Here is a 17,579-nt window from a genome sequence, read left to right as displayed (position 1 = left end):
CTAGTATAGTGCCCCAGAATAGTGCCCCAGTATAGCCAGTTTAGTGCCCCAGTATAGTGCCCAAGTATAGCCAGTATAGTGCCCCAGTATAGCCCCCCAGTATAGCTAGTATAGTGCCCCAGTATAGCCAGTATAGTGCCCCAGTATAGCCAGTATAGTACCCCAGTATAGCCCCCCCAGTATAGCCAGTATTGTGCCCCAGTATAGCTAGTATAGTGCCCCAGAATAGTGCCCCAGTATAGCCAGTTTAGTGCCCCAGTATAGCCAGTATAGTGCCCCAGTATAGCCAGAATAGTGCCCCAGTATAGCCCCCCCAGTATAGCCAGTATTGTGCCCCAGTATAGCTAGTATAGTGCCCCAGTATAGCCAGTTTAGTGCCCCAGTATAGCCAGTATAGTACCCCAGTATAGCCCCCCCAGTATAGCCAGTATTGTGCCCCAGTATAGCTAGTATAGTGCCCCAGTATAGCCAGTTTAGTGCCCCAGTATAGCCAGTATAGTGCCCCAGTATAGCCCCCCAGTATAGCTAGTATAGTGCCCCAGTATAGCCAGAATAGTGCCCCAGTATAGCTAGAATAGTGCCCCAGTATAGCCAGTATAGTGCCCCAGTATAGCCCCCCAGTATAGCTAGAATAGTGCCCCAGTATAGCCAGTTTAGTGCCCCAGTATAGCCAGTATAGTACCCCAGTATAGCCCCCCCAGTATAGCCAGTATTGTGCCCCAGTATAGCTAGTATAGTGCCCCAGTATAGCCAGTTTAGTGCCCCAGTATAGCCAGTATAGTGCCCCAGTATAGCCCCCCAGTATAGCTAGTATAGTGCCCCAGTATAGCCAGAATAGTGCCCCAGTATAGCTAGAATAGTGCCCCAGTATAGCCAGTATAGTGCCCCAGTATAGCCCCCCAGTATAGCTAGAATAGTGCCCCAGTATAGCCAGTATAGTGCCCCAGTATAGCCCCCCAGTATAGCTAGTATAGTGCCCCAGTATAGCTAGTATAGTGCCCCAGTATAGCTAGAATAGTGCCCCAGTATAGCCAGTTTAGTGCCCCAGGATAGCCAGTATAGTACCCCAGAATAGTGCCCCAGTATAGCCAGTTTAGTGCCCCAGGATAGCCAGTATAGTACCCCAGAATAGTGCCCCAGTATAGCCAGTTTAGTGCCTCCCGCCCGACCCCGCGGCCGCCACTGTTATTACCTTGTTAACAGCGGCCGCTCTCCCCTCTCCGGCGCGTGTATATTCAAGCAGCGTATCTCCGGCTGCTCTGTGTGATGCACTGATGCGGAAGAAAGGAGGGCAGCGGCTTCCTGTAACGGCGATATGTATCGCCGTTACTATGGTAACCGAGCCCTGCCTCCTTCCGCATCAGTGCATCACACAGAGCAGCCGGAGATACGCTGCTAGCATATACATGGTCTGGGGAGGGGAGAGCGGCCGCTGCTAAGGTAATAACAGCGGCGGCCGCAGGGACGGGCGGGAGGGGGGATAAGAGCACGGCACACCAGGCAACGTTCCGCGGCACACTAGTGTGCCGCGGAACAGCGGTTGGGAAACACTGCTCTAATGGTCCAATTTCTAGCGAAAAAATAGTTTGAGCGATCAGAAATTCTGATCGGATTGGTTGTAAATCAACTCCATTGGTGGACACAATCGATTATGAACGAGTTAAAAAAATATCATCTGAATGCATTTTCGTCGAATCAAAATTTGGATTTTCTTGTTGGTTGTGATAGATAAGAAGTAAAGATTGGTTCGTTGATGGTGTAGTGAACGATGTATTACAATATTTCACTTCCGATCAGAATTTCTGATCGCTCTAACGATTTTTCGATAGAAATTGGACAGTTACTGGAGCTTTAGGCTCCATTCACACTGTCAATTTCTTAGTAGTGTAATGGACAATAAAATTGCATTGTAACTTGATTCAATTCTATTTCAGTGTCGACTGGTGCGGTTCGGGTTGCAGTACAGGCATAAGTCTGTGGACTGCATGTGTTCACTTTCAACGTGATGTGACTTATTATCTTACTAGTAAAAAGGCCTGCATCCTGCTTGCCCATCCCCCACCGCTGTCCAAAGTAATATGCACACAGGGAGATATTGCTTGCTTGGCATTTGGAAAAAGCTGTTATTTCCCACAATGCAATGAGGTTCACCGACAGCAAACTGTCAGGTCTGGAAGCACGGATACAGGAGGACGTAAAGGCGCAGGGGATTTATAATATAGGATTTTTGTGACTGCACACTGCAACTGATCTAGTGTGAAAATAGCCATAGGGCCTTTTTACACTTAATCAGTTGCTTTCAGTTATAACTGAATGAAACGGATTTTCAAAGTAACGTTTTTTTTCTATGGCACAATTTCCACTATATGCGTTTTAACTGAAAGCTTTTTCACCATGCCCTGCTATGGAAAACCGCATACTAATGCATACCAAAGCGTTACGTTTGTAAAAGGGCACTTAGTAAGTGGAGCCCTGTCCATGTGATAATGGATTTGATGCACTAAACTGCGGTAATATTGGTGTGCACAGACAGTGCATGGCAAACGTAACTACCAGCAGCGTGTGCTGTGGGTTACACTATAAGTGTGACCTGCGGTACTTGAGGAATGCGAGTGTTGCTAAAGTAACGTGCATTACTACTGGTAACACATCTCAGTAACGTGTTACCATAGCAACGGTTGTGCTACTGAAGTACTTCCGTTCGCATGAGCATCCTTACACGTTGCCAGCAGTAACGGTATCATTGCCGTACGCTGTCTGCACACAGCAACTGCAGTTTAGTGCATCAACCATATTGTTTATAAATCGCTAGTTGATTGTGAAATGCCTCTGAAATAACTGTGCTTTGTTCTTGTAGCCATGACCGATGTCTTCTCCATGATGGGGAAACCTCTGCGCCTCTACTGTGTGGGTGATTGTGATCCGGCCATTCTTCCCTCCGGCACCGAATTCCTGGCACCTTTACTGCAGAATGCATCACGCCTCCCTCCCAAAGACCCAGGAAGGGAATTCACAGGTACTGATCAACCAAGGGATGTCTCCTATGGGGGGATAAAGAGTAAACTGTATTATATTCCAGTCCATTTCACACCGTTATTCCGGATCTTTTGGTAATGCCTTGGGGCCGTTGCCATTTCTTTGGCATAACACCAATTCCGAGCCAAAAGTGTAGTCATTGGATGAGGAGGGGTGAACTTGCTGAAATCTGTGAAATCTAATATCTTGTTGTACTCCTGTGGGAAATGGGACTGGCAGCACCGAACAGGAGACTGATTTTAATATTTATCTTTACACTTCATTAGTCCAAGTCTGTACCCCAAGCATAGAACTGCATGGAATTCAGACCTGTGTCACTGAGAAACGCTGGGTAAATGTCTTGTGTCTTTTCCTGAGACAGAACACAAAGGTGTCACTAGGGGCATCCATTGCAAAGAAATGTCAAGCATCTTGATTGGCTGTTATGTGAACAAACTTCATTCTGGAAGAAATTGAGAGCCCACTATAGTAGTATTTCAGATCAAACTGAAAGTAAAGCGGAGTGTAAAGTTAAACTCACAAGTGTGGGCTACCTATAGGTAACCACTTTATAAGCAGTAGGGGAACTTAAGCCCGTCCCATTGGGGAAATTAAGATGTCACTCTCTGTAGATACAGGGAAAATGGGTATAGTCGACCCGATGTATTGCAAACAGGAAACCAAAGCTCCAATCAGATTAAAACAAAGTTAAAATGAATAAAAAATAGGGGAAGTAGCACTTTCCTCTCCAGTGAAGAATTAATAGATTTATCAGCAAAGCAGAGCGGAGGTGCCACGCTTGCGTTGATTACAAATACAGCTTCTCCTGTTTTTATTGCCTGAAGGGGGTTTGGACCTGCAAAACGCGTTGCCGTATACAGTTAAAGATTTTTGGTGATAAATCTCGTATTGATTCTTCAGTAGGGAGGTAAGTGCTACTTCTCCTATCTTGGTTTTATTAGTTTAACTTTGTTTTAATCTGGCACCTCTGTTTCACCTGTTTAATGTACATTCTAGAGGTTTGGCGTTTTGGAAGAGGCAGAAGCTGAGAGAGATGTATTAATGATCATGTTATATATGTTGTGTTCTTCCTAGATAAATTATTTTATATCTACACATCTGGAACAACAGGACTCCCCAAGGCTGCCATAGTGGTGCACAGCAGGTGAGTGCATCTATCTTCTCCTTCATATCGCTGTGCTGCTGTAGCTGGGACCCGCCTACTGACACGCTGCTTTATTTACAGATATTTCCGCATGGCTGCCCTGGTGTTTTATGGGTTCCGCATGCAGTCGGATGACGTGATTTATGACTGCTTACCTCTGTACCATTCTGCAGGTAACCCTCCAATGCATCTGTGCTTGTACGATGATTGTCATCAAATACTGACTGAAATGTATACATGAATCCATTAGCAAGTGATCCACCCTGAGACTCGGTTCCCACTTGCGCTGGATCAGTGTCTGCTCCAGTGATCTGGCTGTAGCCTGGGGTAGGTGTGTTACATCCATCGGCTATATGGGGGAATGCATACATCTGCCCAGGATTATCGCGGACTGAAAAGCAGGGGGGCTCGCTTACTGCAACAGACCTCTTGCAGGGGGCCAAGTGTGAATGGCTCCTATTAATACAATAGTAACACAATTTTCAGCCTTATTTCTTCTATCCTATAACAGTGTTCTCCCCAGAAATTTTTTCCAGCCGGGTGGCTTGAAAAAGTAGCCGGGTGGGGTGAGATGAGGGAATGCAGGACCAGTGTTTGGGTGCCCAACTCTGCTTACAGCATAGGAGGAGGTGAGCTGATAACAGCCGGGTGGTCACCAAAACTAGCCGGGTGAAGCAGCCGGCTAAAACAGCCTGGGGAGAACACTGCTATAAGTTCCTATACCTGTTTTAATGTGGTCTGGATTACTGCAGCCTTTCCTAGTTGCATTGTCTCTGTAATCTTGTTGTTGATTTTTCTTGAGGTTTATGGTCCTGGTGGATCTCTGAATAACTTTTTCACTCATTGATGCAATACTTTTAGAACCCGGGTTCTGCAATTTGTTGGTGGTTCTGAATGAACACCACAGATTTCTATATTATACATACTTATGCACCTATTATATTGAGTATTCTTCATAACTGTCCAATTAGGACTTATTTTGGTCATGTGGTTCTCATGGAGAGATATGTTTTAAGTGTTTTTATACTTTATCATAGTGATATATACATTTACTAATGCATTGTGATATTATACCTTGCGAATTTCCTTGTATTTCGGGCATATTATGAGTTCTAGGTTTGATTTATATAATTGTTGCACTATGGTGAATCACTATGCAAACTTGGTGCATTTATCTAATTTCATGGTTCACTCTGGGCTCTCTATGGGGACTATGTACTCTGTGAGATATGCACACATGGTGTGTCTGACTTTCTGGTATGTAATTGCGCACTGGTCTTGTCGGTCTCCTAGATGTTTGAAGCAGCCTGCAGTGTTGGTATTTTTAGGCACATATGGCCTTTCACTATTTTTCTATATATGGTACTTATCTGAGTATCTATTTCTAATGTTATCACGGACTGTATAATGGGTCCCTCTCTGGCAATTTTGTATTATTTATGGCACATTATTTGTCGGTCTGTATGGTTCTTTACTGTAGGGAATGTGGTTTCTGTGGTCCCATACTTGGGTGACCCCGATATTTTTTTTTTCTATATGTCTTTTAGATTGTGATCCACTCATTTATTTCTTGATGGACTGTTTTGGTAAGATAACTGTAATTAGACGGCGGTTCACCCCGTTTTTTCTTTACACAGGCATCTGATGTAGGGTAGGTGTATTGACACTTTTTTGTATGTATTGTGTATTTTTAGCAGACTGAACGCATTTGTTTTCCTCTGAGGAAGCGGCCTTGGGCCGTGAAACACGTGTCAGGCAATTGTTGGTGTTGGGATTGGATATCCTGTCTATAAGACTGCAATCAAATGATACAATATTTAGGAAGAATTAAAGACCGATGCTGTTCCTTTAAAACCCCTTGTGAATCGTCTTGTATGTATTTAAAGGCTAGTACACACTAGCAATTTTGATTGGCCAATGATTGGTCAATTTTACCACCTCCATGTAGTATGAGGGCCAAACAGATTTTCAATTCTATGCAGATTATATAGGTAAATGGTCATACTACATGGAGGTGGCAGAATTGACCAATGATTGGCCTATCAAAATTGCTAGTGTGTACTAGGCTTAAGTGCAAAGTGGGGTGGAACCAATTGGACAATTTTTGTATTTGTTCTTAAAGTGAACCTCCGGACTAAAAATAGACTCAGCAGCACTGAAAAGGCCTGGTGTTTCTTTAACAGTTTCACAGCATCAGAACTTTGTTTCTCTTATACAAGCCTCATTTTTAGCTGCACAGAAGAAAACTGCCCGGGCTTTTTTCCCCTGATGCTGTGCAAAGCATGATGGGATTTCTGATGTTGTTGTTCTCGTTCTGCTGTTTTGGTGCAATTTTATTTATTTTTTTTACATTTTGAATTTGACATTTGAAGCCTAGCAGCGTGTGCAGCTGGGAGGGGTAATCAGGTCACAGGACAGTTGGAACTGTGTCTCCTGCTCCTTGTCACCTCCTTTCAACCAAAAAGATGGCTGCCCCCATGACAAAGATGGCAGCCCCCATGAATCACAAACATTTGCCTGTTCTTTTAAAACAGGGTGGGTAAGAGATTATATTACCTATCTATTCTAAGTAACATAACTAATATAACTTGATGACAGTATGTTTGTTTGTTTAGGCTGAAGTTCCCCTTCAACCTCCTTGGGGTAAGCCGCCGGAGGGTGCCGCTCAGGCCCTGCTGGGCCGATTTACATTTTTTTTTTTTTTGCTACACGCAGCTAGCACTTTGCTAGCTGCGTGTGCATAACGATCGCCGCCACCCGCCGATTTGACACTATCCGCGCTAGGCTAGCTACATTCTTTGAAAAAGAAATTTAAAAAGCGATGCGCTGCCCCCTGGCGGTCTTATTGTACCGCCAAGGGGGTTAATACCTTGTGTAGTGCTCTGTTATGGGCTATAATAGCATGCCAATGTAAAAAGATTTAGATTTTTCTTGTCCGAGCACAAACTTATTGCTGGGTGCAGAGTTTTTGTTCTTCTTGATTGATATTTAGTGATTGTTTTGGGAACAGATGCAGCTTTATGTAGTATAACCACAATGGTGTATTGTGTCTGATATGAGACCATCCCATACGCTGAGAAATAAATGTTATTTCATTGAGCAACTTGATTGTTTTCAGAATTTGCCTGGTGTTTGCCTCCAGTGAGGGTAGATTGTTGTAGCGCTATCTGTGCTCCTGTCCGAACAGCCTTTATATAAAGGAGCAGCTGATGGAGTGTGACAACAAAACATGCCACCTTCTCAGCTATCCCTCTGCACATCTCTACTCTCTACACATAGTCATTTTCTCATAGCAGCCCCCGTACCAGTAAAATATGGATTCCTAGTTGGCAAACTTCAGTAAAAGTTGTTTAACAACAGATTTACAGATTGCTTAGCAAACTCCTGAACCAGAACTCAGGAGTGTGTAAGGGGCTGAAAGAGCCCAAAAAGCCTCCTTACTAAGATAATATGGAGTTTGCCTTCTTAAAACCGAAGGTATTTGCAATTATTCAGGTTGTAGTGAGCATATGAGGTGTCCCACAATGCATCACTACTGAATATGCAAATCCTCTTTGTTGTTGCTGATGGCTAAACACTCCTCCAGAACCGCTGGAATGCAATGATGTCAGCTTGTTTATTGTACAGAGCCACAATAATCCAACATGCATACAGACTGGTTTGGTTGGTATATATTAATCCATGCCATGCACTGAGGATCTACCCATCCGAAACAGGCTGTATGCATGTTGGATTAGTTTTGCTCTATAATATTAACAAGCTGACACATCTTTGCATTCCAGCAGTTCTGGAGGTGTGTTTAGCTATCAGGGTCAACAAAGAAATAATTTGCATATTCAGCATTGATGCATTGTGGGAGATCTCATATGCTCACTCCAACCGGAATAATCAGAAATACCTTCTGTTTTAAGAAGGCCAATTTCTGATTTTAAAAGCAGATCCAAGCTAAAGAAAAACTTTGTCTTTATAATTTTGCTGGTGCATTATAGTCAAAGTACAATAGTACTACCTAGCTAAACCTCACCCACAGTTGAACATTTCTGATAAGTTTGTGTCTGTATCAAATTCAGCCTACCACCATCTTAAAAGACTTAAAAATGCAAGCACAACCTCAAAAATGCAGCCTTTTTTTAAGGGAACCTTAACTGAACGGGGGGTAAAGAGTTTCACTTACCTGGGGCTATTACCAGCCCCCTGCAGCAGTCCTGTGTCCTCGGAGCCGCTCTGGAATCCTCCGGTCCCCCACTGTCTCTTAGTTTTGTTTTTGACGACTTACCAGTCGGCCAGCCGTAATGCGTATTATTGGACGCATTCCCTAGTGCAATTAGCGCTGTTGCGGACCGCATTGCCGCATATCTACGTGTGCGGAATGCTGCAACGCGTATTTTTGTACGCTTTGCGATCCGCAACAACGCTAATTGCAGTAGGGAATGCGTCCAATAATACGCATGGCGGCTGGCCGACTGGTGAGTCGTCAAAACTGAAACTAAGTGACAGCGGGGGACCGGAGGATTCCAGAGCGGCTCCGAGGGCACAGGACTGCTGCAGGGGGCTGGTAATAGCCCCAGGTAAGTGAAACTCTTTACCCCCCTTTAACATTGCATTTTTAAGGCTGTATTTCTTTAAATAAAAAGAGAACACATAACGAAGGGGTGCTCCCAGGAGCAGTTGCGATGTTGGAACCAGTAAAAGCCAGGCAGTAGATAGATGAGGGGGAGAGGCTAGTAATAGGAGCGGGAGAGAATAAAAAAAAAAAAAACATTTTAGGGTGAATTATTGACTATTTATTGGAGGGGGCCATTAGTGATGACCATTCTAAAGTCAATGGGAACAGTGGGGTAAAAAAAAGCCAGATACTTACCTAAGGAGAGGGAAGGCTCTGGGTCCTAATGAGCCTTCCCTCTCCTCTCCTGGTGCTCTCGGTGCTGCGCTGGCTCCTGTGTATGAGGATACGATTCCACTTGTGCGGTGGGAATCGCCACGGAAAAAATTTGCATGCGGATGCGAATTTCGTATGTGAATTCGCATGAAAATACGCATATCAAAACCGCATGCGAATTTCCTATTAAATACATTGTATGCGAATCGCATAGCGGTATGCAGTATGCGAATTCTGATGGCTCTGCCGTGCAGATTTTTTTTCTGCACAGAAAAACGCTCAGGTTCTATTCACACCTGCGTTTTTAAATTGCCGGCATTTTGCGGGAGTGATTTTTCCATGATTTCACGTGGAAAAATCACTGAACACTGCAGCGATTTTGGCGCGGTCGTGTTTTGCGCTTCTATAGCACAGAAACGCGATCGCCTGGAAATCGCCTGAAAATGGTGCAGGCTACGAGTTTGCGTTTGGCGATTTGCGGTGATTAGCGAAAATCGCCCAAGTAAGAACAGGCCCATAGCGTTTTGCCAAAATTACGGCAAAACGCTCTAGTGTGAATGGGTCCTCAGAAATCCTGACAAGTGGAATCCCATTCACTTGTATTGTCTATACGAATCTGCATGCAGGAAACGCATGCAGATTCGCACTAGTGGAAACGTACCATCAATCCCCCGCCACGAGGGACTTCAGAGGTCTTCCGGAGCAGAGTCCTCCAGAAGACAGGATTTTCCAATAAATCTGCAGCTTCTACTTCAAGCTTTCATGGAAGCAGACGTAGGGTTAACATCCTGCGTTTACAACTTAGCCTCTCTGGCGAGGCAGCCAGCTGACACAGCTGAGAGGTCAAATAACACTGGCGATTAGTCACAGATGAGGTGGAATTAGGCCTCTTTTTTTCCACGGACTGTTGAGCTGTGTGCTCAGTGAACCGTTAGAAGACAGCAGTGAGAGTTTGAGAGGCATTTCACTGCCTTTAAAGTCAACAGTCCATGGAAAGGAGGCCTAAGACAGACTAAACTCTCTGAATACATACAGGGTGCATTCCGCTTATGTTTTCCTTCTGTCCTGTGCAAGAGTTCAAATCCACTTTAACTACACAACAACCGTGTCGCGCCTTTGGGCGGCAATTGGCGTCCTGGGACGGGGTTTTGCAGGAGATTGCGCATGCATCTCCACTTGAGGACCGCTCAGTCATCAGTCTCCCAGCAGCAATCGCCGCTAGGAGACTGTTAGCCGGCGAAACCACCATCTAATAACACTGTACATCGCTGCAATTGGCTTGCGGGGTGGGTGGGGGGATGGGGAATAAAAGGAAAAATGGGTAAATTTTTATTTTTTTTAAAGGGAAATGAGTATTTATAAAATAAACATCCCAGGAGGGATCAGAGTGAACACTTTCATTCGAGTGCAGGAGATTTGGGAGCAGCCAGCGCCACCTTAGGCCGTAATAGGAATTACAGCTATAGCGGCGCACAGTGCGTAACTTCAGCACCATGAGAAGACTGAGCTAAAGTTACTTATAAAACACTATCATTCGGCCTTCGGCAATTGCTGGAAGCCAAATTATTTCATTCCCCACTATCCATGGCGGCCTGGAGGGGGAATAGTATTTAACGTCGATTGGAATTTGTGCAGGAGCAGGATAAGCCACACAGGCTGTATACTGCGCCCAAGTCTCCCGGCAGCGATTCCTCTCGTAAGTGGATCAGAGCCCACCAACAGAAAGCTCTGTTGGTGGGCAGAAAAGAGGTGGGAATAACTTGTGTGCTGAGTTGTACGGCCTTGCAGCGAGCCCTTAAAGCTGCAGTGGCCTATTTGGTAAAAAAAATAGCCTGGTCACTAGGGGGATGTAAGCCTACAGTCCTCAAGTGGTTAAAGCAGCAAAGTCTCACAGCGGGGCTTATCCATAGATATCCGGTCCCTGACAAGAAGTGCTGCGATGGCTGGTAATACATGGAGGGTAATCCCCAGTTATTGAAATTGTGACAATTATACACAGCGTCATTTTAGGGAAACCGCAATAAAAGCCATCAATAATCCACAAGGGGAAAATTCAAAACCACTCAATATAAATGTTGCATTGGTATTGGTTGGCGGATTGTGGGACTAGAATTTGTAACCGTACGGAAGATTATCCAGAGAGGCGATGCCCCTTGAGGAGGAACATAGAAGTGGATAAGTAGCGGAATACGTGACTGCATCATTAGGGCTCTGCAGTCACAGGGGCCTATTTGTGAAGTATTGCACAGAGGTGTAGAGGATTGTGAGCAAGGCTGGGAGCCATATACTGTATTTAGAATCATCATGTGCTACTGCTGACAATAATTTTGCAGAACACGAAGCACAATATTGTCAGCATGTGACTCTAATGCTAGAGATACACGGTATGTTTCTGTACCGTGTATCGGCCAGCTGATCCGGCCTGCTGATAATATTCAGCTGGCCCGATCAAGCCGCTCGACCCCTGCCGGCGGACAATGGCAGGGAATCGAGCGCTAAGGAAGCGCCGGCGGGGACGAGTGGTAATCGATCCGCGCGGACGCGGCTGCGGTCGATCCGGCGGCTAATCGGCCGCCGGATCGACCCGTGTATTCCCAGCATTATTTGGTCAAACAGTGATCTGTTTGGCTCACTGGTGGACTGCCGCTGTGCATGTGCTGCAGTTGTGGCAATCGCTGGTGGACTGCCACTGTGCATGTGCTGCAGCTGTGCCTTGTGGTAATCACTGATGGACTGCCGCTGTGCATGTGCTGCAGTTGTGGTAATCACTGATGGACTGCCGCTGTGCATGTGCTGCAGTTGTGGCAATCGCTGGTGGACTGCCACTGTGCATTTGCTGCAGCTGTGCCTTGTGGTAATCACTGATGGACTGCCACTGTGCATGTGCTGCAGTTGTGGCTTGTGTTCACTAATAGACTGCAGCTGTGCCTTGTGGTAATCACTGATGGACTGCCGCTGTGCATGTGCTGCAGTTGTGGCTGGTGGTAATCACTGATGGGCTGCCGCTGTCCATGTGCTGCAGCTGTGCCTTGTGGTAATCACTGATGTACTGCCGCTGTGCATGTGCTGCAGCTGTGGCTTGTGGTAATCACTGATGGGCTGCCGCTGTGCACGTGCTGCAGTTGTGGCTTGTGGTAATCACTGATGGACTGCCGCTGTGCGTGTGCTGCAGCTGTGGCTTGTGGTAATCACTGATGTACTGCCGCTGTGCATGTGCTGCAGCTGTGGCTTGTGGTAATCACTGATGTACTGCCGCTGTGCATGTGCTGCAGCTGTGGCTTGTGGTAATCACTGATGGGCTGCCGCTGTGCTTGTGCTGCAGTTGTGGCTTGTGGTAATCACTGATGGACTGCCGCTGTGCGTGTGCTGCAGCTGTGGCTTGCATCTGAAGGTCGATTCTACCTGGTAGATCATTTTCAGTTGGTGGTTTTGGAATTGGCTTGCAAGCTGAAAAAGTGTGTGCACCTCTGGTCTGGAAGGATAATGGCAACTAGGTGGTCTCACACCACCCTTGTCCATTATGATTGTATTAGGGAGGTCAATCTCTCCATACCTTACAAAAAAACTACCTATGCCTAGAGGCTCAGGCTACTTGTCACAATTTGACAAATTCTGGGGCACAAATAACTGGCAAGGAGCAATCGTTTATCTTAAAGAGGAACTCCAGTGAAAATGTAATAAAAAGTGCTTCATTTTTACAATAATTATGTATAAATGATTTAGTCAGTGTTTGCCCATTGTAAAATCTTTCCTCTGCCCGATTTACATTCTGGCATTTATTACATGGTGACATTTGTACTGTTGGCAGGTGATGTAGCTGCTGCATGGTTTTTTGTTAGTTGGAAACAGCTGTAAACAGCCATTTCCCACAATGCAGCAAGGTTGACAGGAAACTGCTAGGAGTATGTACTTGTGGGAGGGGATTCACCACAATATCAATCATACAGCGCCCCCTGATGGTCTGTTTGTGAAAAGGAATAGATTTCTCATGTAAAGGGGGTATCAGCTACTGATTAAGATAAAGTTCAATTCTTGGTCGGAGTTTCTCTTTAATGGCAGCTATATAGGAACAGACTGGGACCTCATTACGTTCCTTCTCTCTTGGATGGACTTGCAGTACTGTATAGACACACTACTCTCCTGTACAAGTACCTATTCCTAACAGTTAGAAGTTCTTACTGTTCTGGACATTGAGCAAGGTCATGTTTCTTGGACTAAGTAAAACCAATATACTTGTACTGGAACAATGATTGCAACATGTTAATCAGAAGGATTGCAAAATGTTTCAGTACAGTATTTAGATCATGCATAACTACTTTTAAATTTTCTACCACATCTTTTTCATCATTGTTCAATCACCAAAATTACTGCCACTAAAGGAGCATACACACCTTTGATTGGTGTAGCCTGTCGGGGGTCGGGACCCAATCCCCTTGGGCAATATCGCTTGGCTGGACTGCACAGATGTGAGTCAGCTGTGTAGCTGATGATGCTTACTGTTGCTATGAGGGATGACAGAGCTGCACTTGTGTGAAATCATAGGGCGGATGGGGAGCAGCGAGCACGAATAAATTGCTTTCCAATAAAGAGATTATAAAAAAAAAAAAGGAATCAGACGTTGCTAGGGGTGAGCTGGTTTGCTGGGTGAGCATCGGCGCCTCTGTACTCACGCCTGATAATCGTCATCGGCCGCCTCCACTGACTTTAGTCCAGCGTGTGTATGAGGCTTAAGGTGGCCACACACCATGCAATTTTTTAAATCTCTGTTCAATTTAAGAATTGCAATCAATTTTTCTGACTGTAACATTTCAAAAATATGACCAATGTACCACACACCTTTGTTAAATTTTTCCCCAATTATGATAAAAATGATTGGAAACCCTGATAAAATTGCTAGTGTGTGTGTATTAATAAATTGTCAATCTAACACACACCATACAATCTTAATATCTGGCATTCCGGATCGGAAAAAACAGGAAATCCGATCGGATTATTCAGTCGAATGAAAAAAAAAAACTTTCGATTTTTTTAGGGAGATCCAATAGTTTTTATCGAATTGCCGTAAAATCGGATCATTTTATTGTATCGTGTGTGGCCACCTTTAAAGAAACTTTGCTAAGAAAAACGCCCCTGGGAGGGGGAAGCCTCTGGATCTTATCACAGCTTCCCTCGTCCTCTTCGGTCCCACAGCGGGCTTGCTGCAGCCCACGGAATGCACAGAGGACAATTTGTCAGACTGTGCAATATTTATCTTTCCCTGTTCCTGCGGGGGCGCTGTTGCGGCTCTAGGCTCGGAAATAGGCAGAAATAGCCGATCTCAGTCAGGTCCACTCCACTGTGCAGGCGACTTGCTGAGACTGCTACTGCGCCCTGCACTGGAGCCGGGAAGATAAAAATTTACATGGCTGCCAGCGGAGGAGGACGGCGGAAGCCTCGATGGGATCCCCCTCCCGCAGTACTCCCCAGGGGCATTTTTTTCTTAGTACAGATCTTCTTTAAGGGCGCGATTCCACTAGAGTGGTGCGCGTCTGTGAGATGCGAGGCGGCTCTTCCGGGTTTGCGGGGAAAGCAGACGAATGCCATCAGCTGTGCTATGCGCGGCTATGGGATCCGCAGCCTCCCGCGCCGATTCGGAATGGGAAAGCCAGCCGAATCGCTAGCGGTAGCGATTCGGCCGGCGTTACCTTTGCACCCTATGGCAGAGTTTCCCCAAACTCTGCGGATTCGCGGCGGTCTCCGCTTAAGTGGAAACGCGCCCTAAGAATTAGTGAGCAATGATCAGAGAGCCTCCGTTGCTTTGCAAATGCATCCGGTTTTAGGATCTCAGTCTAGGCAGCGAGGTTATCGGGAAAGTAGTTTTTTTAAAGAGACACTGAAGCGGAAAAAAATAAAAGATATAATGAATTGGTTGTGTAGTACGGATAATTACTAGAAGATTAGTATTAAAGAAAATATTCTCATGTTTTTATTTTCAGTTTTATATAGTGTGTTTTTATAGCACTGCATCATTCTCTAATATTTGTAGTTTATACACTACTTGGCATTCTAAATGATTTTACAGAGCAGTCTTGTTAACTATTGACCTGTCCTCTGCAGAGAAAAAGAAAATACAGTGACTGACAGTTGAGATAACAAGCTTCAGAAGACAGCTCTCTGCGACTTTGAAAGTCATTGAGTTCAATGGCTTTTTTGCATAGATAACTACTGGAGTTTCTTAACTCTTCCTGTACTGGAAACAATATTAGACTTATGTCTCTGCTGCTAATGTTTTATTTCTTAGCTGTACTATACAATACAATAACCTTTCTATAGCGCTTTTCTACAATAGGACTCAAAGAGCTTAGGCTCTCTCAGATTCAGTAATTCGTAGTAGGATGAAGTATTCACACAACAAAAGTTATATTTCTGCAAATGCCAAACTGAACAGGTGGGTGTTCAGTCTAGATGTAAACACCTCTAGAGATGGAGCTGTCCTGATCTGTTGAGGTAAGGAGTTCCAAAACGTAGGGGCAGCATGACAGAAGGCTCTGGGACCAACAGTTTCCAAGTGGACTCTGGGTATGACTAGATTATTAGAACCTGTGGATCTGAGGTTGCGGGGATTGCTACGCAGCTGCAACATATCTTTCATGTATTCAGGGCCCAGATTATTCAGTGATTTAAATGTCAGTAGGCCGATCTTGAATAGGACCCTCCATTCTATAGGTAGCCAGTGAAGGGAGTGCAGGACTGGCGTTATGTGGCAGTGACGGGGTTGGTTGGTTAGCAGTCTGGCAGCAGTATTCTGTATCAGCTGTAGGCGGTAGAAGTCCTTTTTTGGAAGGCCAGTGTAGAGAGCATTGCAGTAGTCCAGTCGGGAGGTAATGAAGGCATGAACTAAAGTTGGTAGATCTTTTTGGGGGATGAGGTGCTTGACTACACATACAAATCATTATATCATATTTTTTTTCGCTTCAGTGTCTCTTTAACCACTTAAGCCTATCTGGCGAACATTCTCGTCCAGATAGGCTGTACTTGCTCCCGCCGGCTGTTAGCACAGCGATCAATGAATGGGATTATAGATCCCATTCATTGATCACAGTCCCCCTGAGTAAAAAAAAAAAAAGTTTCCCATATTCATTCTTGTTCCTGGAAGCAAGATCAATCACTTCCAGGACTTTTTGACTGTGGCCATCCTGTGGCCAAATAGTAAAACTACACCACATCCATTTTTTATAAAATAAATACATTATTTTACATTTAAAATTAGCGGTTTACCTCCCACACCAAAAATTACCCAAATAAAAGTATAAATTAAAAAAAAAAATTCAATTAAAAATTAATAGTTACCTAAGGCCTGAACTTTTTAAATATGCATTTCAAAGGAGTATATTAATATAATTTTTTAAATTATAGGCTTGTAAATAGTGATGGACGCAAATTGAAAAAATGTACCTTTATTTCCAAATAAAATATTGGCGCCATACATTGTGGTAGGGACATAATTTAAAACGGTGTAATAAGCGGGACAATGGTCAAATAAAATACATCGGTTTTAATTACGGTAGCTTGTATTAATTTCAAACTATAATGGCCAAAAACAGAAATTATTTCTTAATATTCCTGCTAAAGCAAAATGAATCACCCAAAGAAAGCCTAATTGGTGGCAGAAAAAAACAAGATATAGATCAATTCATTGTGATAAGTAGTAGCAGTAGGGTATTGTACCATGTTAGCCATCAGTAAAAGCAAGAAGTTCTAAATCAGGATGATACCATTTATTGGCTAACTACAAATGAATAAGAATAAACAAGCTTTCGACCTTGTCAGGTTTACATCCTGTTAGTTTGCAAGCTGGTGGTACAGACAGCTTATATACATGCACCATCAAAAGGACTCTGGGTATGACTAGATTATTACTCCCAGTTGCTACACACTTTCGGTTCAACGGACACAGCATGGTATGAATTTCCTGCAGATGGCTTAAAATGCGTTTTAGAACATATACGTTTATCAATAGGATTCACCATTAGCGTTAGATCCAAAAATACAATTTCTCTATTGTCCCACACCTGTGTGAACTGTAAATTAAAATCATTGTTGTTACAATGTTTAACAAATTCGCCAAACTGTTCCTGACTACCATCCCAAATCAACAGAATGTCATCTATAAATCTAGTATACATAACCAGATGTTCTTTATGGGGATTATTCGACCATATATATTTGTCTTCCCACATGGCCATGTATAAATTGGCGAAACTGGGAGCAAATCCTGCCCCCATAGACGTGCCGCAAATCTGTAAATATATGCTCTCCATAAAGGTAAAGTAATTATGTGATAACGCAAAACGAAGCAATTCAATCAAAAAATTAAATTATTACTAAATTGATGCTATCAAGGTTTTTTTTCTCCCCCTGTTCTTTCTCCCTTTTTTATATTTTTATATTAGATCTTTCATATATATTTTACATTTAGATCAACCTTTTTGGTGAATAGTATATTCACCTAGTTGCTCAGCAACGGCGGCGGCATAAAAC

At 44.1% G+C, this 17,579-nt stretch overlaps 1 protein-coding gene across 1 annotated transcript in view; it reads left to right on the top strand.

The window, feature by feature from the left end:
• The window catches only part of SLC27A4 (solute carrier family 27 member 4), a 131,392-nt gene that overhangs the window by 80,217 nt on the left and 33,596 nt on the right, over positions 1-17,579 (top strand). Inside the window, exons 4-6 of the mRNA XM_068248577.1 lie at positions 2,858-3,016; positions 4,111-4,180; positions 4,262-4,353. Coding sequence (XP_068104678.1) covers positions 2,858-3,016; positions 4,111-4,180; positions 4,262-4,353 — 321 coding nt within the window. The remainder of the gene's footprint in view (positions 1-2,857; positions 3,017-4,110; positions 4,181-4,261; positions 4,354-17,579) is intronic.

Source organism: Hyperolius riggenbachi, chromosome 8 (assembly GCF_040937935.1).
Source record: "Hyperolius riggenbachi isolate aHypRig1 chromosome 8, aHypRig1.pri, whole genome shotgun sequence".
NCBI lineage: Eukaryota > Metazoa > Chordata > Amphibia > Anura > Hyperoliidae > Hyperolius > Hyperolius riggenbachi.
The sequence above is the reverse complement of the archived record's forward strand: the minus strand, read 5'-3'. Positions and strand labels throughout refer to the sequence as shown.